Genomic DNA, 27,450 nt, shown 5'->3' on the forward strand with positions numbered 1-27,450 from the left:
TAGTCCATCCTTATATTATTCATATTTTGGATTAAGAATTTTAAATGAGTAAAAAAAAAAAAAAAAACTTAAACTTTAATAAAATAGTTTGTATAAGAGTTTAATAACGATAAGTTTTAAATTTAAATTACAACATTTAAATAAATACCAGTTAACAACTGTACAGTAGTTAACATTAACTAATAATGAACTGCACTTCTACTGCATCTTTGTTAATGTCAATTTCAACATTTACTAATACATATTATTTAACTAATAATAACACTAATGCATTATTAATATCAAAAGTTGTATTAGTACTGTGAACCAACATGAACAAACAATAAACAGCTGAATTTAAACAGCTGTAACGAAGATTAATAAATACAGTAACAAATGTATTGCTCATGGTTAGTTCATGTTAGTAAATACATGAACTAATGCTAACTAATGAACCTTATTGTAAAGTGCTACCTCATTTTGTATAAACCTTACGAACAAAGGAACGGACCATTTCAGTTTGAATTTGTATTTAAAAAATTAAAATGTGTTTAAAATTTATAAATACAATAATTCAATTCAATTTGGTGAAATTTGACTACAATTGAAATTCGTGAACTAACAATAAACAATGTTTTTACTGCATTTAACCTTTCTTAATGTTAGTTAATACAAATTATCATTGTTTATGTTAGTTCACAGTGCATTTACTAATGTTGACAGATACATTGTTTGATTTTAAAAATGTACTAGTGAATGCTAAGATTAGCATTCACTAAGATTAATAAATGCAGTAGAATTATTGTTGATTGTACAAAAACAAATCCCTATTTGGTAAGTGTTACTTTTTAAGTGTATCTGTTTAAAAGCAGACATTATGCGATTCTGTTTGGTGGAGCTCTGGAGAATAATAAAAAATATATAATATAATATAATGTAATATTTAATGCAAATTAGTTAATATATAATCACAATACATTAAGTGAATGTGGGGTGAGCTTTTACTATCAAAAGTGTTTTCTAATATTATTCAAGGAGTTTCATATTTGTGTAATTTTCATGTAATTTCATGTAATTTTCATAAAATGAATTTATCAGCTTTTTAAGTTTAATTTTCTTATTATTGTGTAAATAATCTAAGTTTGCCCATAGAGTATTTATCAAAGTCTGATATATCTTTGTATTGAAATACTTCCTAATTTAAAACACAACAATATTATTTTTTAAAAAGTTACAGATTTCAAAAGTTGCAGCATAACAGGAATGACCCAGGTAACAGTTTATATGTCTTTGACTTGAACTGCAAAATAATCGTGCAAAGATGAGAAATGAAAGTTTGTATTTTTTCTCAAGAACAATAACAATGTCTGACTAATTTTTCGTTTGTTTCATTTTTCCATTCAAGCAGATACACTAATCAAACACACAATTATTCACAAAACAAATCACGACTGATAACGGGTATTACACTAATACATACAGCATTTGCGTAGGCTAAATATAACATCTGAAAACATATAGCTTAAGTGTGTGTTAGTTCATTCATGTGTGTTTGTCTATTACAAAGTGGCTGTGAGGAGAGATGCTGTCAGCAGCAGGTATTACAGCCTCTCTCACCCACTCGTATTGCCTGTTCACAGTCTCCTTGTCTTTATATATTTCTGTGTTGTCTTGTTGCTGGTCTGTTGTGCTGTCAGATATTATATCTGTCTTTTTAATTGTATCTCTTTTTCTCTGTCTAATGGAGTATGGAGTGGTTGGAGGTTTGTAGCCTGTCAGGGCACCTCTCTCATTCATTCACTCGATTAATTGTTTGTGATTATCCTTGATCCCTTTTTGACAGTGGAATATTCTTCCCTGGATTATGTCGGCTTATGAAGAGTGTGTTCTCTTTCTCTCAGATGTCTTAAAATCTCTCAGTCACAAATCCCATGATTATATGCTTTTACATCATGTTTTGGACTTGACATGTTATAGAGATATGCTGAACTTTGAGAAGTGGCCTCTGAGTCAAAGCCAAAAAGCTATGAATTTTCCCAAATGAGTATTATGATTTTATTATGATTCTTTAAGTCTGCTTGTAACAAGATAAAGTGATTAGTGTCTTTCTCCTGTTGTAGATGACACTATGTCTGTTCTAGAATAAGTATCACACTGTGATGCCCTCAGTTTGTTAAAGAGACAGCTTTAATGAACATCAAAGAAACAAATTAAAAAATTCCTACCTAAATTCTCATTTGACACATGGTTCTTTATTTCTTTTGAGGACAACAGCTAATAACCGATCATGGCTTTAAAACACATTACTTGAATATATGGAAATGTACTCAACACTGATGTCAGTGTATTAAATCAATATGGGTCAAAAACACAAAAATCCACCAGTTATCTACAATCACTTTACAACTAAAGACATTTAAACAGCTCAAATACTGAATATAAATAACAAAACATTTCCATATACTTGCTCTGATTTTCTGGGGGGTTTTGCACCCTGTCTGTTTTTCTGCAGTCTTTCAATATTCCCCACTGTCGTATCTGAAAGGATGCGACATTCTTTCAGGGTAACTGTTTGAGCTGTAGCTACTGTAGCGATAGCCCTCAAAGTTTTCAGACCTCTCAAGTTTAGCTGGGAGCGTGTCCTGGTACGACAGAGCGGATTTGATCACTCCTGAATCCTCTGGAATCTTCAGATCCGAGTAAGAGTTGGGAGAGGAGTCTTCCAAGATTGAGTTACAGTTAGACAGGCCTTTCACATCATAGATGTTCTCTCCATACTTGACAACAGATGGCTTGGGGCATGGCTGGTAGGACACTTTTGTGGTTGTGGTTATTATGGTCTGCAGTGCTGCTGGGGTAGCAGGGGCAGGTCCTGTGTACCTACATGGGTAGTCACTGTTGTAGTAGTGGTGGTTGGCGTTGGTTGGCAGTTGAGTGTAGTCTCCTCTCTCCCCATAGGCACCTTTACTAAGAATTTGCTTCCAGCCATGATGCTTTCCTGTAGATTCTGCGTAGCTTCGCTCATGGCTGCCTAAAGGACTCGTACCATGAGACACCCCACTCAGGCTAGGCACGGACTTATTAGGATCTGTCTCAGTTTGGGGGCTAGAAGGATCCTTATAAAGTGTTGTTGGATAAGGCCCTGAGCCAAGGTAACCTGGGACTGCAAAGTCATACCCACAAGGAGGGCGAGTCATATACAGACGGTGGTTGGCAGGCTTCTGCAGTGAGCTCGGTGCATCCGCCATGGCTGATGTTGTGTCATAAGGGAACTTGTAGGGCTCTGGATTCTGGAACGAAGGATAGTGTTGGGTCTGTATTGGGAAATTGGACTCTGCAATGATGCTGAAGCGCTCCGGACCCTCCATGGTGAGCTGGTGGATATTTGGGTAGGCCATGTCGTGGTAACGTCCAGGCTGGTGACAGAAAATCAAATTTAAGTTTTCTGCAATTGGCCCTTCACATGGAGATCTTCCAGAAAGAGTTTAACATCTCTATGCACCATATCCCCTAACATTATAATTTACACTCTAAAAAATTATGTATTAACAGAAAAGTTTGGATAAAATCTCTCAAAAAGAGTTATGACAACTTAGAGTGAAATTACATTCAACCAACAAGCTACATTGAGTAGATTTGTAGCATAAACACAAATTTTAAAGTTGATTACTCAAAAAAATTAAGTCGCGACAAATACTTGAGTTTTAGTTAATTGATCTTATCTATTTATGTTCAACTCCACAGCTAAAATAGCACATGCTAAATGTTGCCCTAACATGTATATTTAATGAGCAAGTAAAATATTACTTGTCACTAGCATTCATTGCTTATAGAGTCAATGTACATACCTTGTATGTAATGTTAAGAGTTACCAGTAACTCTTTTAAATGTCAAACATAACAGCATTAAACACTAACAGGTATTTACTTTCACTTAAAAAAATTAAGTAATAATAAATAAAATAACACTTAATTTCAACCTTTATTATCCTATCCAGTCCTATGCAAGGAATGCTGGGAACAGGAAATCAGAAAAATAAAGTTCTGAAGTTATCAAAACAATTTCATTAAGTCACTAAGTTGTAATGACTGAATGATTAAAAAAAAATGAACACAGAAATTTGAGTTTCATTTATACACAATATGAAATTATTATGTCAACAGAACTTAATAAAATAATGTTTGTAAATTAAAAGTTTTAATTAAAACAATAAATTTGAATTTTTAACTTGCAACCATGCATTTATTTAAGTTGTGGTAACAGGTCCCCTGAATTACTTTTTAGTAAGCAGCACATTTATTAGATAGCTTCTGTATACAAAAATGTAGACCTTTTTTATTCTTACATATTTTTTTATTATATTTTCAAATTCTTGTAGTAGAAACTTATAGATAAAAAAACCCTATCAATAAGTATTCTATTGCATTCATAATGCCCTGTAAAAACCCTTCTAATATGTTGTAACATCTCATGAATAATCGTAACAAAAGTTAGAATACATTATAATACTTACCTTCTTGTGGTTATAACTTAGCCATAATGTATTATAAGTAAGCTCACTGGTAACCCTCTTACAGTTGAAACAATGCAATATGGTTTTGTTGATATTACAATAAAAATGTTCAAAGTGTTATATAACTCATCCATGATATCACATGGTTGTTTAAATAAAACTTAATTTATGTTACTGCAGATAACGTCCACTTATAAATTCTATGACCATATTTTAAAGCCTTTTGGATGTTTACAAAATTTTGCATTAGTCACATTACAGTAAAAAAACACTAATAAGATATAGTATGATGTGCACTGCATATCTCAATGTCAATATATGAGACATAATGCATTATATGGCAAATAAAGCATAAATGGCAACTATAATCCATTGCATCTTGCAATACAACTAATTACACTGCAACTAATAATACTGTGTTTATCTATAAGTATATTTTCAGTCTTAACCTATACCTGGAATTATGTGTATTTGGGATTAACTTTAAGTGTCACAGATTTTTTGAATATGCGTATTACCTCTGGCTCCACCAGTCTTCTTTTCTGTGAAAAGTGAGGTGAAGACATCCTTCTCTTCACTGCACTTCTTCTTGCCTCTGTTTCCGACTTACTCTCTGGTCTGGGGTGGTCATGTACTCCTTTAGCCTTAAAACAGACATAGAGGGAATTGAACATCTCAAAATAATATTCATAAATCATATCTAATTTAATCCTTAACTATATTTAAATATAATACACAATTCTGTTGAACAGTGACATCAATTAATTCAATTAAAGCTGATGATTGTCATTTGAAAGTATTTATAATAATTTGTAAACAGTAAAATGAGTTGTTTACTTATATTACCTTATTTCTACCTGATATGATTCTTCAAAAAACTTTTGTTGGTATACTGTAAATATTCAAGTTTATTCAGCAATTATATATTTTGACTTTGTAATAAGTAAAATTGGATGTCATTTCTACAATTTCATTTGCAAATTTAACAATAATTTTGTTAAAAAAAATGTATTGTCTCTTTTAAGCATTTAAAGTTATCACTGGCATATTTTTCCCAAATACACCAAACCAATATCTAAACTATAATAATAATAATAATAATAATAAATGTCGTCACAGTCAAACTCACCTGGAAAAAAATGGCTTTCCCATCTACTCTCCAAAAATTAGTTACTGGATAGCCACTGTGACCTCGGCACGGAATCAACTCGAGAGCTGAGTTACAGTTCAGACAAAGCTTTTCTGCAAAGGTACATTACGAATACATAGTTTTACTGAGACTTTTACAAAATGACCAACAACCTATTTTAATTAGCTATTTTGAAGAAATTCTCATGTGTAGCTTTATCTATTGGACATGATTCATAAGTCAGCGTAAACAAGAGGTTCTTTGACTCAGCCAAAGAGTCAAGGTGATGAGTGAGAGGGGTCAGGCTCTTAAACTATCAGAACAGGGTAATTCAGCATGAAATGTGAGTCTAATGAAGTGCAAGTAAGGTCTATTAACAGAGGTCACTGCGCTAAAGGCTACACTACTTTTTTTTTTTGTTTTTTTTTTGTTACAGTTGTTAGTCTGTTTCCATAAAACCATATACCAAAAACCTAGAAAAAAAGAAAGAAAAAAAACTAGAAAAAAAAAAAGATTCTTGATAAGAATGCGGTCATTTGCTGTTCAGATATTTCAAAGGTATTTCAAACTACGCGCTACAACAAGCCTGTTTTGTAAAATATGTCTGTTCTTTCTTATCAGATTCGTTCCTGACACGATTAACTCGTTTGGTAGATGCTGCTTGTTTGTGGGGGGGAAAAAAGTTCATGAACATACTCTGCTGTTTCTGCCGTGCTTTGTCACAGATGGCCGGTCTCAGCTGAAGTTTGGACCCGTCTGGGAGAGAGCAGTTTCGTGAACACACCACCACACCAAGACAGGACTTCTTCAGGATCTGACAGTTATGATTGTTAGTGTTCCTCATGGCCCATCCGCTCAGGTGTCTTTGCGCGTTCTTGTCTTCACTGCTGTAGATATAACGCACATATCCATCTGTCCACTCCTGGAACGCATCATACTGCTTCGTGTCCTGGAAAAATAGCAATAAATCATCATTAACAAAGGCCTATTCATATTTAGTTAGCGAGAGGGCATTTCATGTATTTTCCGAGTAGGCCTATTGGACCGACACAGAAGCTAGGCTATCAATATTTCCTTTTGTAGGGTACTTAAACATTGAAATAAAAAAAAGAAAAGAAAGAAAATGTATTCCAAAAGAAATGGTAAAATTCCGCCCTGCCAACAAATGCATAAAATGTTAAAAATTTACCTGTGGAAGCTTGGGGTCGTTTATATCCCAAGTCAACTTCATCCCGAATGAACACACGCAATCTGAGCTGTCAAACTGATCTGAGGATTTGGACATGATGTGAGTCAACTCCGGATCATATCAACCATAAGGATCAAAAACCAGCTTCAAGACAAAATTCAGCTCGGAGTTTAGATCAGTTTACAAAATGGATCATACATAACGTCCTTTAGACCTTTACTTCCAGAAAGAGTCTTTATTTTCTCCTGTAAAATCCACGTTTATGTGAGTCCGTCCAGGTGCACTTCACATAGGTAATGGTCTCAGGTAAATGCTGCTGTGTCTATGTAAAGAAGGAGGCTGGGCTTACACACAGAGAGACACACACTCACTACCTCAGATACTGCGTGCTTTCACTTTACATGATCCGTGCGTTTCACCTCCACTAACGAGTCATTTCGCAACAAGACTAAACGAAAGCTCAATATGACTACAGGGGAGAAATAGCACAGCTTGTGATAAATAAAATTTCCTTACACATCCCAGATTTTATCTCTGCGTTTACAGTTTAAATGGGAAAATTACAGTCTCTTTTAAACGTGAACCCGACGGTGTGGTTTTTCATGCGTAGTCAGCGAAATTTATGCAAGCGACGTTCACTGGGACTGATCCGAGGCTGATGGTCACAGAACAGGACTGGTCCAGTTGGTGAGGTAATGTGATCTACTGCAGGTCATTAGCTGTTGTGTGTAAACGAAAAGCCGCACTGCTGACACAACACGGACCGGTCGTTAACACAACAAACACAACGCAGCTCATAAACACGCACCTTTTCTATGTATCCATTGGCGATCACTGATGTCATTGAAATATAAGTGATTTTCAAGTGATACATAACTCGGGACACGAACTTTAAATGAATGCAGCTGCTTTTTTTCTGTTAGTAAATAATAATAATAATAATAATAAAAAAAAAAAAGTAGACTAGTTAATAAGACTTAATTAAATGATTCTTGTAATTAAGTAACCCAATCTGTCACTCCTCTAGGCACATCAATAATCTCTTTTATAAATATTCCAAAATAGCAAGCGAGTCTTCTGCCAAAACACATATCTGACGGCTAATAATGGTATACAAGAAAGAAACCATTTATTTTAGTTAACTTTTTCTACTCCATGGGCCAAATGTAGGCTAACCGTCCTTCTTTAATGGTTGTGCTTTTGAAATAGCCTAGCATGTATTAACAGTTCAAGTGTACGTGTATAAATTAATAACTTTAAAGACAACCGGCATGTTATTTTTTCCGTTTAAATTGTCATTTTGTAGAGAATAAGGTTATGGGCTATTACAAATTGTCCTAATTCTTCACCAACAAGAATGAGGTTTTCTTAAGGTAATTATATTATTCATTAATTCATCCATAATAATAATGAGGCATGCTGTTTTACATTAAATTCAAATTCGCCAAAACATTAACGGGAAACTCATCACTCAGGTGCAAGTAGCCTACCCATTATGCATTCGTGATTGCACGTATATATATATATATATAACATCTCTATAAAACTATTGCAGCCTATCTTTTGCTTATTCTTAATTATTGCTTTGTTAATTCTGTCTTGCATTACTATTTTGTCATTCTTAGGAGAACAGCGCAACACGCTTATCATATCATTGCTTTTTTATTGATTCTTTTGTCATCACTGGCAGAAAAATAAATAAATATAGTTAAAACAGCTTATCTATCTATCTATCTATCTATCTATCTATCTATCTATCTATCTATCTATCTATCTATCTATCTATCTATCTATCTATCTATATCTAAATAGAATAGAATATAAAAATGCAGAATGCTTTTTGTGAGTTGTGTGTAGGTAACGTAAAAACGTGTGTGTGTGTGTCATACATTTTCATATGAAGAGAAATAGTATAGTAAATCAATATTGGTAATTCTTTAACATGTTACATTTTACCCTTAAGCTTCATAATTTGATCTTAATTTCATGTTACTCGATGCCAAGTCGGCGCTATAGCCTTAGCCTACGTCTACAAGTCCATATACAAAGTGCAAATGACGGGAATTCACGGATCCTTTGGTGAAGACTTGGCTAATGAATATTATTACGTTACCGTGCAGTTGGCTTATGATTTTCTGTAAAAGTGTGGTCAGTTGAACATCTCACTTAACTAAGATTCGTTAATATTAGACCTACACAAATCATATCACTGTATGTAAATTTAAAAAAACGAAAGAAAAAAAAAGAAAAAAAAGAAATAAATGTCCTTCGTTTAAATCAAAAAAGGAACTGTTAATGATAAATACATAAATAAATAAATAAACAAACAAACAAACAAACAAATAAATAAATAAATAAATAAATAAATAAACTGTCAGTGTCCTAATGCATGCAGAGAAATGCAGGCAGTGGTTAGTGAAGCGCCCCTCGCTGTCTGTCACAAATGATTTAAAATTCAATTTTATACTCGCAATAGTCGTATAACCTAATAGGCCTACATGCAAAAGTGTACTTGTGTAGTTCTGCAGGTTGGCAAAAAATATTTAAATATCTAACGTTTAAAATTTCGCTGACATATAAAATACAGGTAGCCTACATTATTAGTGATCTATTTATGCAAACGTTGTGTAAAAACTACATAGTTACGTTTTCACAGATCCAGTAACGTGTTACTTAATATTCATAAGGCATGTCTATAACATGTCGAAAAGACTGCCCCCAGCCCCCACGCTGCAATGTTTTAACGCACAAACATTGTCTGTAGAGTGTTTCAGTAAATATCAATAGCCTAATGTCAAAAACAATTGGTAACTGAGAGTTCACGCCTGCTGAGTTTATAAATCATCCACAGAGCCTAATTAAAAGCCACGTGTGTTTAATTAGACAGTCTACAGTCCGAGGAGCTCGCCTGCCTGTGCATCATGAGTGTGAGTCTATTTTTTAAAATATAGGCTATATCCTCTTTAGAGCTGCACATACTAATAAAATAATGATTGATTATGTAAGCCTATTATTAGTAGCTGTATGCACTCCTCTAATTTTACTTTTATTTGAAGCACAACCAATTAACCCTATTGAGTTTGTTATTGTTGTTTTTAGTATTGCCATACATTCATCCAGCGCTTCTCTTAATTATACAGTTTACGAGTAGATTCCATGATGCCTTTGTCCAAAATAACGTTAGCATGGGTATTATGATACTTACTGAAGAAAAATCTTCCGTATCCTTGACCGATCGACTGGACGAAGTTGTTATCAAGGCAGGTTTTGAATTAGCTTTTTCTGAGTTTTCAAATCTGTTTTGCTATTTTGTCAAGATTCTCCACTGCAAAAGTGGACCTTTCTTACCGATGTAAATTATTATTACTCTTCTTTAGGAGCTGCATAAAAACGAACATAAGAATGTTTCTTTAATATTACAAGCAATTGAACATCTGATCAGTAAGGATAAGGACAGCATCCAGAAACTTGTTCATCACGGCTTGGTTGTGAAGATAAGCATTTATTTAATTCAGATTAACGTTAAACCTATAAATTACTGGCCCATGATAATTTATCATCTGCTCTCTTTTTTACATGTTGAATTGGTTTGAGATGGCGTCAGAGTATATTAAAGAACAGCACAAACCACCCAGGGACGCCATGAAACTCATAGAAGTTTTCTACGAGGTTGCAATGGTAATGCATTTTCTGTCTCTAACTCCGCGTTATTCTATTTTAATATAATATATTTATTTAATAGCCTATGTTTTAAATAATCCAGACTAGACACTAATTTTAAAGAATATATATATACACACATACATGCATGCATACATTTATTTTTTATTTTACAGAGTCTGTGTCAGATCACTATTGCAGGTGACCCATTCAAATATTTAATATCCTATTATTTTTGTTGTTGTTGCTAATTGTAATAATAATACTATTCAATTAATTTGGTGTTGTTGGAAGGCAGCAATAAGATCCTGGATATATTTCTTCTGCGGTTTGGAGCTGTAGTTTTGGATTATGAAGTGCCTTTCTGTCTGCGCCTAGAGGTAATTATCATGAAGCAATTACAAATAATGACTGGCTAAAACATTTATACTGTAAAATAATTTGACATTATTTTTACTCAGGCCATCAGAACCATCAACTCTATGTTGGACAGCAGTCCCAAAGACACAAGGAAGAAACTCTGCCAGTCAGATGACCATACTGGGCTCTTGTAAGTCGTCAACCAGCACGCATTGCCATTAAATGAGAGTTTGGTTGTTGTTACACACTCACTTAAACTTCAAACGAGCCACGCTCCCATCCAGTTACAAGCAAATTGAGAGCACTCGGGACAGGTTCTCTAGAATACAAATTGTTCTAGTTATTGTTCTAAGTTCTACAAAGCATCATTTTAAAATAAAATAATGACGTTGGAGAGCTCATGTAACTCAAATGTGCATGTTGAAAGGCTGCACTCTAGTGGACAACAAATTGCTCAACACTACAACAACACAAAAAAATGAGCTAATTTCTTTGCAAACACTTGCCTTGTCATCGCTTACAGAGAAGACTTGGCAAAAGCGCTGACAGACATTGGTGGTAAGTCATCAATTTGATAAAAAATAAAAAATAATGGAATTTGAGTACTTGTACATCAATATTCACATTGCATTATCTATTGTTGTCACCAGATTATGAAATGCAGGTGGCCATCTCTGAAGCACTCTGCAGGATGACACCAAGGAAACTAAGAGAAGACTTTGCTGGCAAATGGTTCCATTTCAGAAGCTTTGCTTCAGCTTTTACTTCAATTCGTGACAAAGATTTTGAAACTGTATGTTTATAGGCACTTATTTGTTTACTGCTCAAAGTACTAGAATCACTAGGCACAGTATGTTGCAGGTATCGAAGTTCTTCCTTTTGTCTTTTATTTTGTATTTAGGACTGCAGGACATTTCTGAATGAACTCAATAGTTATTTTGGGAACTCAAGAAGGTATATTTGAAAGTTTGTTTAAAAAAAAAAAAAAATTATAAATATTTTGTTGATATTTTTTTTTATTTTTTTTTATTTTTTTATTATTATTATTATTATTATATTGGCTTTATCCAGTCACCTGTATCCGTAAAGTTTTGACATGTTTTCATGATCCTGTTGCTCTGTCTTAGAGTCTTCTCATTCCCTTGTATTCAGGCATTTCTTGATTCAGCTGAGGTAAGCATGAATTGCTTCCCTTTTTCTTTCAGAAGTTACATATATCTCACATTTTCTCCTACCACCCAGTATTTTTTTTATTTATTTTTTTATTTTTTTATTTTTTATAGCTCTTCAAGCCTGAAGATGAGTTTCTGAAAGAGTTTTGGGTGGATTTCAACATTGGAACATCCACTATTAGTTTCTTTGTAAATGACCCACAGGTGTGTCCAAAATATGCTTTAGTGCAGAAAGGTTTTTTAATAAATCAGGAGTGCAACTAAACTGAGCTTTCATTTGTGATAGAACACACTGTGGGAGCTAATTCACTTGCCTAAAGATGTTGTCAGCCTGTATGAACTTCAAGGTGGGTTTAATAACAACCACAAGCTTTTCTTATATTCATAGAATTATCATGGCTTTCTTTATTAAAACTAAACGCAAACCTGAAGAAGACTAATGTGGTTGGAATCCCACAAATATTTGGTGCTCAGATCATTAATCCTTTGTCTTAAAATGACTTTTTCTCTCTTACTGCTTTAGAGTGTGATGATCAGAAGATATTGGCTGTTCACATGAGCACCCCAATCTCTCATGGAGAGATCACTGGCAAAATGGTCAAAATCATCTTTAGTTCAGAGCACAACATCCAAACAGCCCTGACAAGAGTGTTTGCAGAGAAGCCACAGCCTGCCTCAGCCTCAAAGGTATTGGCATATTATACATGCGTTGTCGAGATAATTCCCGTTCGCATGGCTACGCGGAAGCGATACAAATTCTGTATTATACATCAAGGCCAGACAATTAGTTTGTTGAGGGTTGGTTTGTAGGGAAGGACTACACGCCTGCGCACATATATTCAAACGTGCATACCTATAGACTGAACTCGTAATAAGCATGTGCACGCCAGCGTTCTCACAGGTTTGCGTTTTTAAAGTTTGCGTAGAGAGAACTTAAAGAGTTTTCTGTTAAAACGGTGTCGTGTTAGCGGCTCCTAAGTTAATGATCGTTGCGACGGAAGTGAATCAATCAAAACTAAATTTAGCTGGACAATAACTTTTAGAGCTGCTATAAAGCCAAAACAATCTCTTTTACTTTAATTTCCTATTATCGCTTTAAGGCCGCTTTGGAACAATCTACATTGTTAAAAGCGCTATATAAATGAAGATGACTTGACATTTCTGTTTTCAAAGAGTCAGTCAAATGTGTAAATATGCTTCACACATATACCAGGTTATAAATGTATGTTTATCTTTTAGGACACTCTGCAATCAGGGGATGCCGTGACCACGATAGAAGGCACAACGCATCTTACACTCTCAACAGATACAGCCATATAGTGTTAAAGATAATTTACATTGTTCCAGATTTATAAATATGAAATGTCATCCTGTACAGGACCCCAGCGTGAAAAAACAGTGAAGCTGCAAAAAATTTCCAGGCATGTTTTCTAACTATTTATGTAAAGCCCCAAGGCATCTTGATTTCTGCAATTGATTTTCATTAGACAAATTAGTATCTGATTTCAGAGTAAGTTTGTCTCATGAAGATATTTGTCTTCCCTAGTCCACCTTCTGGAGAAACTAAAGGCATCCATCAGGTAATTATATAATTCAGATAGCTAAAATTAAGGTAGTCACATATGTGAATGATTGTATGGGCACCCAGTTTCACCAAAACTGTTTTTTTTTATATAATTATTTTTTATTAAGCTTTCCCTTCTTTTGAGTGGACCAAGCAGATATTCATTATCAAAGTAAGCCTGTTTATTCCTGGATACAGTAAATGGACTATCTGATAGAGAGAACAGTGGTTTTACTTTTTTTTTTTTTTTTTTTTGGTGAGTGAAGAGTCAAAGAAACCCCAGGCCAAGACATCTTTCACCTTAAGGATCATTCAGATACGGAGGTATGTGTGTGTGTGTGTGTGTGTGTGTGTGTATTCTCATTTGACCCACATTATGAGGACCCAAAGTCTTGTATTGGGGTGTGTATTCAGGTTTCAGGCCACGCCATTTACATTATGAGGACATGCCAATTCCCTCATAATTCAAAATCGCTAAATAAACATCCTAAACATAATTTTTTTTTTATTAAAAATGTTTAAATGCAGAACGTTTTTTTTACATTTCATAATGAACTCAGACAAGCTCAGTGCAGACTCATTTTTCATCACTTCTTTTTTGTGATCTGGAATGTACAAAGGATTGTGGGTGATTGAAGGATGCAAAGCTGATCCTTCAAAATCAGCTGAATGAAGGACATGGTAACGAAAGCTGCCTTCTATAGATTACAATTTAGACAGCCTTTGACAGTGCTTAATGACATTGCAGGCTAGACATGCAGCCTTATAGGGTGTTGCCTTCTGTTTGAGAAGCACCCATATATGTCTGAAGACCTAGATTAACTAGTGCAGGATAGTGGCCCTCCAGGAGCAGGTTTGAACACCCCTTCATTACGTCTATGGAATGTCCTCATAATGATAGGTGTACCAAAATGTACAGCCATGTCCAAAAGTATTTTCTTTTGTAAAGTTTTCTGATTCAGTTGTTGTGTTGATTCACATTGTTTCTAGATTATTGTGATTATAGTGATCAGATACATTGTAAATTATAGTAAAAAGCTTCATTGGCCAAAGAAAAAGATATATATATATATATATATATATATATATATATATAATAATAATTTTATTTATTTATTTATCTAGCGCTGGCACAGAATGACCAGTTATCATCTTTTCTCTAATCATATCATCAGCACATGGGAAAAGTGTGAACAAGTACTAGTCAGGTGAAATCACTATCATTCTGATCGAGCAGACCAATTGCTAAAAAATTTGTGTTCTTGTGTTAGCAATGGTTACCTCCAAAGAAATGTGTGCAGCGTCATCAATTTTGCATCAAAATGGCCTCACATGCAAGGAATTTGCTGCAAAGAATATTGCACCTAAAAGAACCATTTATCGAATCAAGAAATTCAAGGAGAGAGGTTCAATTGCAGTGAAGAAGGCTTCAGGACGTCCCAGAGTGTCCAGTTAGCGCCAAGACTTTCTCCTCCTGAGAAATCCGCTATGGAATTGTGTGACCACCAGTGTAGAGCTTGCTTAATATTGGCAGTAGGTGGGTGTTGGTTCATCTGCACGCACAGTGAGGCAAAGACTTTTGGACATTGGCCTGGTGTCAAAATGTACAGCAAAGAAGTCACTTCTCCCCAAGAAAAACTTTAAGGACAGACTGAAATTCTGCAGGAAGTACAATGATTGGACAGCAGAAGACTGGTGCAAAGTTATTTCCTCTGATGAAGCCCCCTTATGACTGTTTGGGACATCTAGAAAATCTATTACAAGAAAAGGTGAACACCACCATGAGTAATGTGTCATGCCAACAGTGAAGGATCTTGAAACATCCATGTGTGTGGAATTGCTTTTCATCCAAGGGATGAATTTTTAGTTATGATCTTTGCGTTTTCCAGCATGATGGAGCACCATGTCACAAGGCAAGAGTGATAATGAAGTGGCTTGTAGATCGTTACATAGACTTTATTTTTTTTATCTGTGGCCAGGCAACTTCCTGGATATTAATTCCATAGAGAACCTGTGGTCAACCGTTAAAAGGCGAGTGGACAAACAGAAGAACGGGCTGTATTCACAAAACATCTTATGGCTAAAAGTAGCTCCTAACTTACCGATTTAGGAGAAACTCTTTAAAAATAATGGGTGTGTCAGTCCTAATGTTAGGACTCCTTCATTTTTCCTCTAAGAGTTTTTCACAAAGCATTTTAGAGCTAAAACTAGCTCCTAAATCTGTGAAATGTTAAAGTAGTCAAGAGGACTAAGTCATTAAGACAAAATCACAAACAATCCTAATGTCTGCTCCTGTAATGCTCCTCCCGAACTTTGATTATAAAACATAATTTGTCGCTTGAATTCTGCAATCTCTTGAGATGCAGACAATCTCTTAAGTGACTGACAGTTAGCTGAACATATTCTGCTTTAATTAGTGACACAGCCTACGTTTTCAAACCTTTATTTGAATATAGCGACATATTTCTTTTTAAACCTTTTGTTGGAATTTTACAATATTTCTATGATAAAATCACTGACAGAGATCTCTCCCCCTTCAGCCAATCACTGTGTGCATAGTTAGTGTTGACATCATCCATAGCAATGAGGTCAACCCCGCCCTTACCTCTTAGCTTAAGACTTCTCTCTATTCCTTAGTAAAAGTTGGTCTCAGCAGCTTTGTGAATAGGTTTTAAGAGAACTCTTAACTAAGCATTTTTACTGCCATTTAGGACAACTCTTAGTGATCGATAAAATGTTTTGTGAATACGGCCCCTGATCGCCATCAGTCAGGATTTGGCCCAGAAACTGTTAACCAGCATGCCAAGGCAAATTGCAGAGGTTATGAAGAAGGGTCAACACAGTAAATACTGACTCTTTGCATATTTAAGGTTTTTGCCAACAAAAGCCTTTAAAACTTTAAAACGTGAAAAAAATTATCCACAAATACTGAAGCCGCAAACTTTGCAAAACACAAAATACGTTTGGCTATATGGCTATAGTGTGTCTGTGTTTTGGTACTTTACTAATGTGCTGATGGACTTCTGGGTCTGTTCTCTAGAGTTTTTATGCTTTGTTTCATGAAACATTAATTTGACCATTGAGCAGTTGTTACAATGGGCTCTTTGTGACAATAAAAAATACCGGAATAATGTCTAAGGGCGACGTGATGAAGAATGGATGTAGTTTTCTGGCATATGAGTAGGTGTGTATATGGCTGCCCCAGGTGATCCTTGAGGTGTCTCAATGTCTGAGTGACACTTTTGACACAGAACGATCAGGGAAGTCACATGACAAGAAGCCAAAGACTATAACGTTCATGACTGCTTTATGGAGGTACCAGGTCAGTGGAGTGCAGTCACACATATCAGATCCCACTGTCCAGTTTTTGACTTAATATTAATTTCTTGACCAAATATTGGGCTTCTGGGTCAGTTTGTTCATTTGATTGTTTATCTTGATCTGGCCAGTGCCTTAATGTCTATAAATTGCCACTCAAATGACTGTTGAAAATGAAAATATTTAATATTATTTTCTACCCAAATGGATTCATTTTCTAAATATAAAAATTTAAGAATAGTTGAGATTTTGCCCTTTCTGTTTAGGTTGAACGTGCCAAGACTGTATTGTTCTGTCAGACACCATCTTCTAATGGGTAAGTGACATCTCTGTATGGTCTGATGCTTGTCTAATATTGAAATCAGCTGATGAAATGCAGCAGTGTTACTCTTTGTCAAAATGTACTGTTGAACATTTGCCATAGTCTCACTAAAACATGCTTCTTTCTTCATCAGGTCTACAAAGTCCCTCCCTGACACTCTGGGTAGAACTCCTGTAAAGGTTAGCCAGAATGTGTAAAGGCCCCATTATTTGTGTAAATTGGTAATTTTATACATGTTAGACATTGGTGCATTTAAGAATGTCTTAGTTTGCCTAATCTAGCTTTCTAATAAACCTGAATAATATAAACTGAATATTGTTGGCTCTGTGACACAGTTATGCCCCTCTATTGGAAGCAGCTTTGGATAAGTGTCTACAAAATCTATAAATGTATAAATAAAATGTAAAGTGGTTGATTGCAGAAGAAAATAAGGGTGATGCATTCAGATGAAGGGTTTCTCCGCAAGGACACTCCACATGCTGACTACAGCAGGAGAAAGCCCAGACCTAAGGGGAAACTCAGAGGTATCATTCCTCATCCCGCAGGACTAGGCTACATCATTTTATAAATCCTTCAGATATGCTGCAACCTAACTTTTTTCTTTTTCTTTTTTTTTTTTTTTTTACTCTTGCATAGTTCTTCCTCTTTCCTCACCCAGCAGTAATGAGGAGGAATTCTCCAAGGTAGAATGTAATTTTTCAGAAGATTTGCGGTATAAACAAAATAGCCACAATTATGCAGGGCATAAAAATGTAGGTCTTTTAATGATTTTCTTCTATTTTTCTTTCTTTCTAGTATTCAACACCCAAACAAAGACTTCAAGTGGCAAGTGAAGACTGGCCGTCTCAAGTCAAACTAGGGAGATCACTGAACAAAGAATTGTCATTACTTAAAGAGACCACTGCTGATTCAGGTCAGTATGATTGCATCAGAAGATGGCTTATTCTGATCTAAATGTCCTGACATTGTGGTTTCTTTTCAAGGTTTTCAAAGCAAGACTGTTTTTGAAACCAGTTTACAAGCAGAGGAACTTAATAATCTTATTGAAGAGGTACAACTTGATTTCAGTACGTTGAGCTTTTAATGCACATTTATCTTTAACTAAGTAAATACTGTCTTAGGAGCACTGTTTGGATAAAGAAATGCCACTTCCCATAAGAACTGAAGCACTTGAATCATCAGGTGAGTACCTTACCCCCCACACTCAGACACACTTTTTGACATAAGATCCCTAAAAAGACTTCAGAAATCAGTAACAATTTGGCTGGTAATAGAGGAAACATGTGCCACACAGAGCTGTACATGAAAGGGGACAAGCAGCTGCCCAGACGACCAACATTCCAACCTAGAAGACTTTTTGTGTCTAGCCCACTAGAGGATGCTGCAGGTAAATGAGTTCAGTCTTGAACATCTTACAGAGGAACAGTTACATTTATGCTGAACCCACATTATGAATATCCTGACCCTTGAGCTTTCCAACACATATGAGAGTATTGAGTCTAGTCAAATTCTTGAGTTTTTTTTTTTTTTTTTTTAAACTAGACTTTTACATTTTATGAAAAGTATGGTGGTGCTGAAGAGTAGAACTTCAGGAAGCTGCACATGATATCATTCATGTCACACATTTAGTTATGCATTTAGCAGACATTTATCCAAATCAACTTACACTGCATTCATGGTATACATTTGATCAGGTCATGCATTCCCCTGGGGTTCAAACCCATGACATTGGCATTGTTAGCTCAAGAGCTACGGGAATACTGCACATACAGTGCAGGATGAGATGCACATACTGTAAAAGTTGGTAACAATTTATTTTGATAGTTCACTTTTTTTACTGCATGTCAACTCATTAGAGCATTAGAAGACTGTTTGCTTAAAATCTGCTAATTCTGATGTCTGTCCCAACAGACATTGTACTGACTATAAGCAGCTTTGCTAATATTGTATTAAAAGTTGACATTTAATTACTTATTACTTAGTAGCCATTCTACTAACTATATCAAAATAATACTACCTAAAGCATTCAGGGTTTATTCCAACCACTAGTGATGCTTAACTTAATCTGTAAATATTTTGATACAGTGGCTTGGTTTTTTTTTTGGCTCATTTACACTCTAGTGTTTGCTCTGGTTTTTCTGTTTGAAAGGATGAAAAGCAGCCATTGTGTGCTGCTGCTCACTGCCAAACAAAGAGAGTGACCTGAATGCCAAATGTTCTCTCTCTCTCTCTCTCTCTCTCTCTCTCTCTCTCTCTCTCTCTCTCTCTCTCTCTCTCTCTCTCTCTCTCTCTCTCTCTCTCTCTCTCTCTCTCTCTCTCTCTCTCTCTCTCTCTCTCTCTCTCTCTGTGTGTGTGTGATAGAGCGAATAACTGAAGTGTTGATGGAAGATGAGGAGTCAGAGGAAGAGTTGGGTGCAGGTGTCAGAGCTGCATTTAATGGCTTTAAGACTCAGTTGAGAGCACACTTTTCTGTAAGTACAAAAACTCCAGTCTTTCTACTTCCAACTACTTTGTTAGCATTAGTAAAGAATTTAATTTATCCAAAAGTTAGGATAAAGTTTTTTTTTTTTTTTAAGGAGATATTTAGCAGATAAATCTGAGCGGTAAATTGGTGCAGTCAAACTTCCAAAACATAAGAGAAGGCCAATATGACGCCATTTCACAACGTATTCTTGGATCAACATCTTTGTTGATCCTGGAACAACATTACAATCTACCAATCAGATTTGAGGGACAAGTTTACAGCTTATGTCAAGCTTAGGCTTACAATCAGGGTGGTGCTTCTACATCAGTGTAATTCACTGATCATTTTCCTCTGATTTTAGGGATAAGTTATGGGTAGGGCTAGGTTTAGTGGTAGGGATAGGATTAAGACTACATTTTCGGACAGGAATGTTGTTCCAGGATCAACAAAATATGTTGATCCAGGAATATGTCTTATTTGACAAAATCAGTGACCTATGTGCGATATTCCACGTCTTCTGAAGCCGATAGCTTCAGTTCACTTCATATTCAACTTTGGTTATGACGTGATTAATCACATCATGATATGTGATAAATATTTTCAATGCACTGTGACCTTTGGCCTGTTTATAAATGTCATTGTATGGCTTATTTTCAACATTTATGCTTATTTGGATCTTGTCAATGCATTTTGTGTTTAATGAAATAAGCCGTACAGGTATGGCATGTACAGGTACAGCATGAGAGACATTTGGTGTGAACTACCCCCTGACTTTAGTCGGCAGGAAATTATTTTCTTTGTGATCCAGAGCAGGTATAAGAAGATTGAAGCCAGATCACTGCAATCTTTAACGGACTGTCAGAGAAATGTGACCTCTCTCTTGGGAACTGTACACAATCAAAGGTACAGAGCACAAAACACAGCATTAGAATTCAGTAGGTGATTTGTCCTTTTATGTCCATAAACCATGTAAATGTATAAATAATCTAAAATAGTCTAAAAATATAATCACCAGTTAAGCTGACTAAAATAACACTGCTCACTTTTAATCTAAATGGTTATTATAGCTGAGGTACAGAAAATGAACCATGCTGCTCTGCGTGTAGGTTGGTGCATCTGGAGCAGTTCCAGAACTTGGTGGTGCAGCAGTTGGAATGTTTGGAGAAGGACTGTCTGTCTCTCAAAACCATCGAGAAGGAGACTGTGGTCTGTTTCAGTTTCTCAATGCAATGGGCACATTTTCATATTAAGTAGATTGTCTTCAAAGGCAAACTGAAATGTTTATAAATTTAGCAAAAAAAGAAACATCCTCCCAGTTTCAACTTCCCAGCAAATGTATTGACCTGTAACTATTTGTATGAACATAAAAAGATTCAACAACAGAGACACAAACTAAACAAGTTTCACAGACACTTGACGAACTGAAATGGAATAATGAGTTACACCACTCCTCGACTTGCAAGTTCTCGAACATGTCTGGGGGGGTCACATGGTTACATCTGGTTTGGCACCGCATGGATGATCAGCTGTCCTTCCAGACTCCCTTTAGCACTGACTTGGGCATCTTACATTACAGACATTGCAGTTTATAACTCTGGCCACATCTGCCATCCTCATTCCTCCCTGCAGCAGGACTATGACATTTTCACGCAGGTGAACGGGGCATCTTTCTTCTTCAACTTCTAATTGTCTACTGCCTGTACACGGTTAGTGTCTTGAGGACTGTTCCACAGGTGCATATGCAGTAATGTCTGTTTCATTGAACAAGCATGAAAAACATTGTTCAAACCCTTTCCAATAAAGATCTGTAAAGCTTATTTGGATTTTACAAAATTCTTTAAAATACAGTATCCTGAAAAAGGGATGTTTCTTTTCTGCTCAGTTTATAATCTCCTGAACAAAGCATATTTAATAGCAGAAGTCTGTTGATGAAGTGATGTTCTGCCATATGCTTTTTTTCATGTCTTAGAATTTCTGGCAGTCAGAGTCTGACACAGTTCGCGCATTTTGTGATGAACAGCAGAAGAGGTAGAAAAGTATATGCCTGGTTTATTACGTGTGCTTGGCATGACGAACATGCCGTTTTTGTCTGTAACCCCCCTTCTGATCCCCTGTGGCAGGTTGGATTCTCTCCTAATCCCTCATGTGGGTACAGAAGCATCATTTAGTCAGTCAGCGAGAAGAGAGGCCAAAATGACTGTAGTAAGTGGTTTGTTCATTATAGCTTTTGTTTGCAAGCAATATGTATAGACTTTTTACAGGGCAAGAATATCTAACTTATATTTATAATGTTAGCATGTACAATTACTAAATTAACATGCAATTAACTACTACTCAGACACCATAAGTCATTTGAATTTTCATCTTCTCCAGCCAGCCTCTCCTCGAGGACAATCATCCATGGTTGCCCTATCAGAGACCCCCACTGCAGATCCCTCATAGGACTTTACACTAATGTTTTCTTTCATATGCCTTTTTTGTCTGTCTGAATTGTCTACTCCTAATTAAAACAATTGAATTGTCACTGTAAGTGTAATATATAATATAACAAACATCACACGACATTTGATACTTAAAGTGTTTTATTTAGTGTGTTAGTATGAAGACAATCATTAAGTTTTCATATGGGCTCTATTTAAAACGGTACATGTTTGCACCAAAGACAAAAAGTTTGTGTATTTGGGTCATCTACTATACATGTTAATCCACTTTAAAATTTGACAATTAACATTTAGCAGATATACACAGTTAAAATGTACAATCTTTATCTTCTGGTAAAATAGACAAAAAATACTGATGACTCAACCTGCACCCATGAATGAGTGTCTGTTGCTTGTAGCACCTGCCAAGATCAGCAAGATGTAGCAGAACATGGTTCATGGCTGTGGCATTAATATAGAGGTTATTCACGGTTTAAACAAGGGGACATACCCTTTGATATCCTCAACATCATGTTGCAATAGGAAATACAAAACTGCATTTGTCAAACAATTTCATGGGGTCTTTAACACAAAGTCCCAAAAAAATTATATTGCATTTCTAATGAAACTTGATATCTATACACAACAACATTCCATGTCTAACTGATAATGAAGATTTGGAAAGGTGTCTTAGTGATACTGTATGATATATAAGATCCTTCATTTCTATATATTCAATTACACTAAACTGTCAAATCAGATAAAGGATTGTAGCCTATGGCATATTTTGTTTAACAATACATTTATAGTGTAGAGATTTAGAGAACATTGCAGACCATTTCCTTGCAGTTATAGATAAACTAGCAAAGATGCATGATAAAGTAAATGTTGTACTCCATAACAAAGGCATTTATTTTGAATTGGACAATTTTTTTTTTTTTTCTCAATTATTGTACAGCATTTACATCGCTCAGTTATGAGACTTGAAAGGAACATTTGTAAAACAAAGATACAAAATGGTTAAGTTCTAATTTTAAAAATCACAGTTTGATTATCAGATGATTAGCTGCTATTAAGCTAATATTCAGCATAACTGGACTGAGACGATCCATTCTATTGGTCATGTCACGGCATCACTGCAGCTTCGGTTTGGAGTAGACTCCGTTGAGAGAAGATGAAAGGCCATTCAAATTATTGTTTTTAAATTCTCCATCCTTAGCCATTCTGCCACCCTCCAGCCTTCTCTTTTTGTATGTCTACAGAGAACAGACATTTATTGCTTAACAATTGATAAGACTGGAAGCATGAGACCACACATACCACTAAGCATGACCCAAATCACTAGAAGATGGAGGCATTTACATTTACATTTATGCATTTGGCAGACGCTTTTATCCAAAGCGACTTACATTGCATTATCCTATACATTTATACATAGGTATGTGCAATCCCCTGGGATCGAACCCACAACCTTGCGTTGTTAACGCAATGCTCTTACCACTGAGCTACAGGAAAGCTGCTGCATTTAATGCAGAGTGAATTAAAATGAATGGCCTAACCAATTTCACAACTTTTGACTAGCACGTGGCATAGTCACAAACTTCACAGGCACTATAGGGCCATGGCCCCATGACAGACAGCGTTTAGATTCAATGGGCCTCATTTATCAATCTAACGTAGCAACGAGTGAGAAATCATCTAACGACAGGTTTCACGTGTGATTTATGAAACATATGTATGTTGCCAATCGAATGCTGCCAATGTACAAATGATCGTACGTTGATAAATGTGGCGGCTGAATACAATCGTCATTTGAATATCATGCCCCTGAAAATTCACGGTTTAGAAGCCTTGCCCCTATAGTTATGACATGAGAAACGTAATCTGGCCAAGAAGAGGAAGTACTCTTATGAAAGAGAAATTGATCTTACTCCAAAAAACACCTGTTAACCTCGTAATTGTAAAAAATTATATAAATTTAAATGTATATAAAATACCGATTAATAAAAGGAAACATTTACAAACATTATAAACACTAGCATAGGCTATTTTCCCCTCACTCCACAACAAATCCTTTAAATTTAACGGTTTTCAGAACAAGAATTGAAAAATAAGTAGCTATAAATTATATATTAAACTATAAAATAAAACACAAATTAGGCTATAGTGGCATTCATAATAAACAACATACAAACATCAAGCCAAAATGAATTTATTGTGTGGCACTGGGCTCACCTCTCTTATTCGGCAAGAATCCAAATATGTTTCCATATTTGCCACGTAACGTTTGATTGCTAAACTATTATTCATTATGTAGCTTAAACAAGGCTTTGTATTTCACTCGTGTTCCAATATCCACGAAAAACAGCATCCTTCACATGCGCAAATATGTGTTTGGTTGGGCGCTGGGCACGCTGATTTTACAGCGGACTATTTAAATTGAGCAGTGTAACTTTTATGTTTGGTTGACTGCATTTTGATAAATGGCAAGTTTTGCGTGGAAACGGCCGTACATTTCGTTTTCTGTCATACGTTCGTTTCATAAATGAGGCCCAGTATGTGTAACAGTTTTGCTAAGTCACCCTCACCATCAAATTTGTCAGAGGCTGGGTAGGGTAAAATTAATTTTGCCAGGCTTGGTCTGAAGATTATTTTATTTTATACACAATATTTTTACTCAGAAAAAAAAACTGTACAAAAGCTGTCACTGGACCGGTACCCTTTAAAAAGGTTCTAATATGTACACTTTTGGTACCAATATGTACCTTTGAGGTACTAATATGCATTCCTTTTAACACCTAAACCCCTAACCAGACACCCCTCCATTTTGGCAAGTGGGGCATACATGACATATCGAATCATCTTGCGCCAAGGAATCAGAGGAAGAAAGAATTTTGTTTCTTTTTTTGTTTCTCTTATGGTTAAAAAGTTATTAGCAAAACATAAGTCAAACTTTGGACAGGTGGTGGCGATAGAGGGATTGAGTTAGAGACTATGGTGAATGTTTGGACTGACATCTGTGTGTAAAATTTCACAACATTTTACCATACTATGGGCCATATATGGGAAGAAGAAGAAACGGAAATGGGAGAATAATAATAAGAACGCCAACGGATACAATAGGTGCCTTGGCTCCTAATAATAAGAACACCAACGGATACAATAGATGCCTACACACCTTCGGTGCTTTGCCACTAATAATAATAATAAGAACACCAACGGATTCAATAGGTGCCTATGCACCTTCAGGGCTTGGCCCCTAATAAAGATGCATGTGGCACATAGAAATACCCTGGGCCCAAATCCACAAGTCTTAAGAAGTTATGTTTCAAGTTTGAGGATGATTTAACAAAAAAACAATGTGAATGTCTCAGCAGTGCATCATTTTTTGGTATTCGGAGTATTTCACTGTAGCCTGACGTCGTCATACTCCGATTCTAGTCAGAATATGAGTCTGATACTGCTCCATTGGGCTGTGATTAAGGGGCGTGTTTCAACCGAACCAGGAAAGAAAATGCCTCTGCACTCAATTGGATAGGCCTACAACCAATCAGAGCAACGGACTGACGTATGTTCTTCATTCATCTTTCCGATCGACAAATGCCTTGATTGCGGTTCTCTGTTCCTCTTTTAAAATTAATGCGCTGTTGATATCTTCTATAACAGATGGCGGAATCTACACATCTCAATTGACCCTTCGCTAAGCCCCGCCCTCCTTAGTTACTGTTACTACGCCTGACAAGCTTTCGTGCCTGACACGTCTATTACAGTATGTATGCACAGGTGTCAGACATTCCCAAGGAGATAATTTAGTCATTTTTGGCAAACAGGTGAAATATCTGAGAGAGCAAGACAAAAGGGACTGCAGTATGCATTCGAGGGATATATCCACAATATTAATATGCAACCGATTAGAGAATAATTGAATAAAAATTTAAGCTAAAGCTAAGTCCCAGTGCAAACAGCAGCCACCTCATATCATACGCTGACCATTCAAATGGGAAACACACAAATTGAGGAACAGCTATGTTCATGCACAGTAGGGTAAGTGAAATTTGAAAATAATCTAATGATTATAAATCAAACAGCTTATCCATAAATCTTGTGGAATAAACTCAAGACATTAGTCTGACCACTTTGCAATGATAACATTCTCCCGCTTATATTTTTTAGAGCGCCAGGCTACTGCTCACACGTCGTGGAGCAAACATAGGTGTTTTTATTAATCCTGTCAACATTTAGTTGTGAATGGGGCCTCCCACACTGCTCCCATACGCCCGGAATTTCTCCCCTTAGGTTTCAGGTTTCGGGAAGGGAAAAAATTCCACCCCCCCCCCCAAAAAAACTTTTAGGATACCGGGTATCATATTTGCACAATCCATACACACAACGCTTCGGCATGTTTCCCTCGCTTGAAAGCTTGCCAGACCTCTCATGCCTAGTTATGGTTGCTAAGCCACGATTGGCCTGTGGCGGTTTTCGGGCATGGCTTAGCGAAGGGTCAATTCTCCAGCGGCAGCTGTCTTTGTTGTAAATTAATTCAACTCAAGTGCTCTTTGGTGACGTGGATGATTACGTTACTGTAGATCGTCTGTCCATCAACGAATAAAGCCCGCCCTGACAATTTGATTGGTCCGAACAGCTCTGGTTCGAGCATAGTTGCTCCAAAACGGATCAAGTCCAGACCGAACTTCCTGACCTCATTGTTGTGCGCGGGGCTAAATTCGGCTGGCATCCAGGCTAATTTCACTGTGGATTATTTGGTAAATTTCGGCGCAGGCTTTGCAATACGACTTTTACGATATGGATCTGCCAGCAACGCCATAAACATGTAAGTAGTCATGTTTATTCTAATGCCTGATCTGTGATCAGTGATTTCTGATGTAATTATTCAAGTTCAGACAGATTATCTCTCAAAATATCGTTCAGAACTGTTTATGCATCAGTAAATCAAGTGACTAAACAATCAACTTCACGTCGTTTCTCTTAGTAGGATGAAAATAATCTTATTAGGGGCCAAGCACCGAAGGTGCGGAGGCACCTACTGTATCTGTTCCCGTTCTTCTTCTTCCGCTCTGGGAGTCTATGGCAGCCCATAGAACCGCTTGCGGGAAAATTATGAAATTTGATACACTGATAAAGGACAGTCTGAAAAGTCACCATGGCAAATTTGGAGTCTCCAACTCAATCCCTCTAGCGCCACCAACTGTCCAAAGTTTCACTCATGTTTATGCTAATAACTTTTGAACCACAAGGGCTAGAAACAAAATTTGATTCGATAGCACCCTATGACATCATTTTCCGTCATGGAAATTTGTCCGCCATTTTGAATTATCTGAAAAACCTACTTTTTCTAACTC

At 36.1% G+C, this 27,450-nt stretch overlaps 3 protein-coding genes across 3 annotated transcripts in view; 1 reads left to right on the forward strand and 2 right to left on the reverse strand.

The window, feature by feature from the left end:
• Positions 1-2,148: 2,148 nt before the first annotated feature.
• Positions 2,149-7,853, reverse strand: gcm2 (glial cells missing transcription factor 2). Its single transcript, XM_082184828.1, has 5 exons — positions 6,811-7,853; positions 6,318-6,570; positions 5,622-5,734; positions 5,011-5,136; positions 2,149-3,395 (listed from the first exon to the last, which is right to left on the reverse strand). Exons 1-5 carry the CDS (start codon positions 6,904-6,906, stop codon positions 2,496-2,498), a joined length of 1,488 nt encoding a protein of 495 aa, XP_082040954.1. The 5' UTR covers positions 6,907-7,853; the 3' UTR covers positions 2,149-2,495.
• A 23-nt stretch (positions 7,854-7,876) lies between these two features.
• Positions 7,877-22,194, forward strand: sycp2l (synaptonemal complex protein 2-like). Its single transcript, XM_082183276.1, is given in 33 exon segments — positions 7,877-9,737; positions 9,951-10,070; positions 10,188-10,379; positions 10,381-10,488; positions 10,647-10,671; positions 10,765-10,850; positions 10,932-11,020; positions 11,354-11,388; positions 11,481-11,623; positions 11,732-11,784; positions 11,958-12,003; positions 12,114-12,206; positions 12,289-12,349; positions 12,526-12,689; positions 13,242-13,321; positions 13,549-13,582; positions 13,695-13,738; positions 13,833-13,890; positions 16,772-16,888; positions 17,151-17,200; positions 17,340-17,385; positions 17,628-17,730; positions 17,843-17,889; positions 18,002-18,119; positions 18,190-18,257; positions 18,328-18,388; positions 18,501-18,593; positions 19,568-19,677; positions 20,479-20,573; positions 20,777-20,876; positions 21,640-21,698; positions 21,791-21,872; positions 22,044-22,194. Coding segments are annotated over 33 exon segments (2,655 nt in total). The 5' UTR covers positions 7,877-9,731; the 3' UTR covers positions 22,113-22,194.
• A 40-nt stretch (positions 22,195-22,234) lies between these two features.
• Positions 22,235-27,450, reverse strand: part of elovl2 (ELOVL fatty acid elongase 2) — a 104,801-nt gene continuing 99,585 nt past the window's right edge. The window contains exon 8 of the mRNA XM_082184846.1: positions 22,235-23,346. Within this exon, the coding sequence (XP_082040972.1) occupies positions 23,224-23,346 (123 nt within the window). The 3' untranslated portion in view covers positions 22,235-23,223. The remainder of the gene's footprint in view (positions 23,347-27,450) is intronic.

Source organism: Leuciscus leuciscus (assembly GCF_965113295.1).
Source record: "Leuciscus leuciscus genome assembly, chromosome: 11".
NCBI lineage: Eukaryota > Metazoa > Chordata > Actinopteri > Cypriniformes > Leuciscidae > Leuciscus > Leuciscus leuciscus.

Bases quoted from the DNA above. Each gene is read 5' to 3' on its own strand.
- gcm2 (XM_082184828.1), bottom strand. From the start codon at position 6,906: ATGTCCAAATCCTCAGATCAGTTTGACAGCTCAGATTGCGTGTGTTCA. The intron at 5,735-6,317 runs GTATGTTCATGA...GTACCTTTGCAG, and splicing joins AGCACGGCAGAAACAGCAGA to AAAAGCTTTGTCTGAACTGT. The intron at 5,137-5,621 runs GTGAGTTTGACT...GTCTGTTTTAAG, and splicing joins GGAAAGCCATTTTTTTCCAG to GCTAAAGGAGTACATGACCA.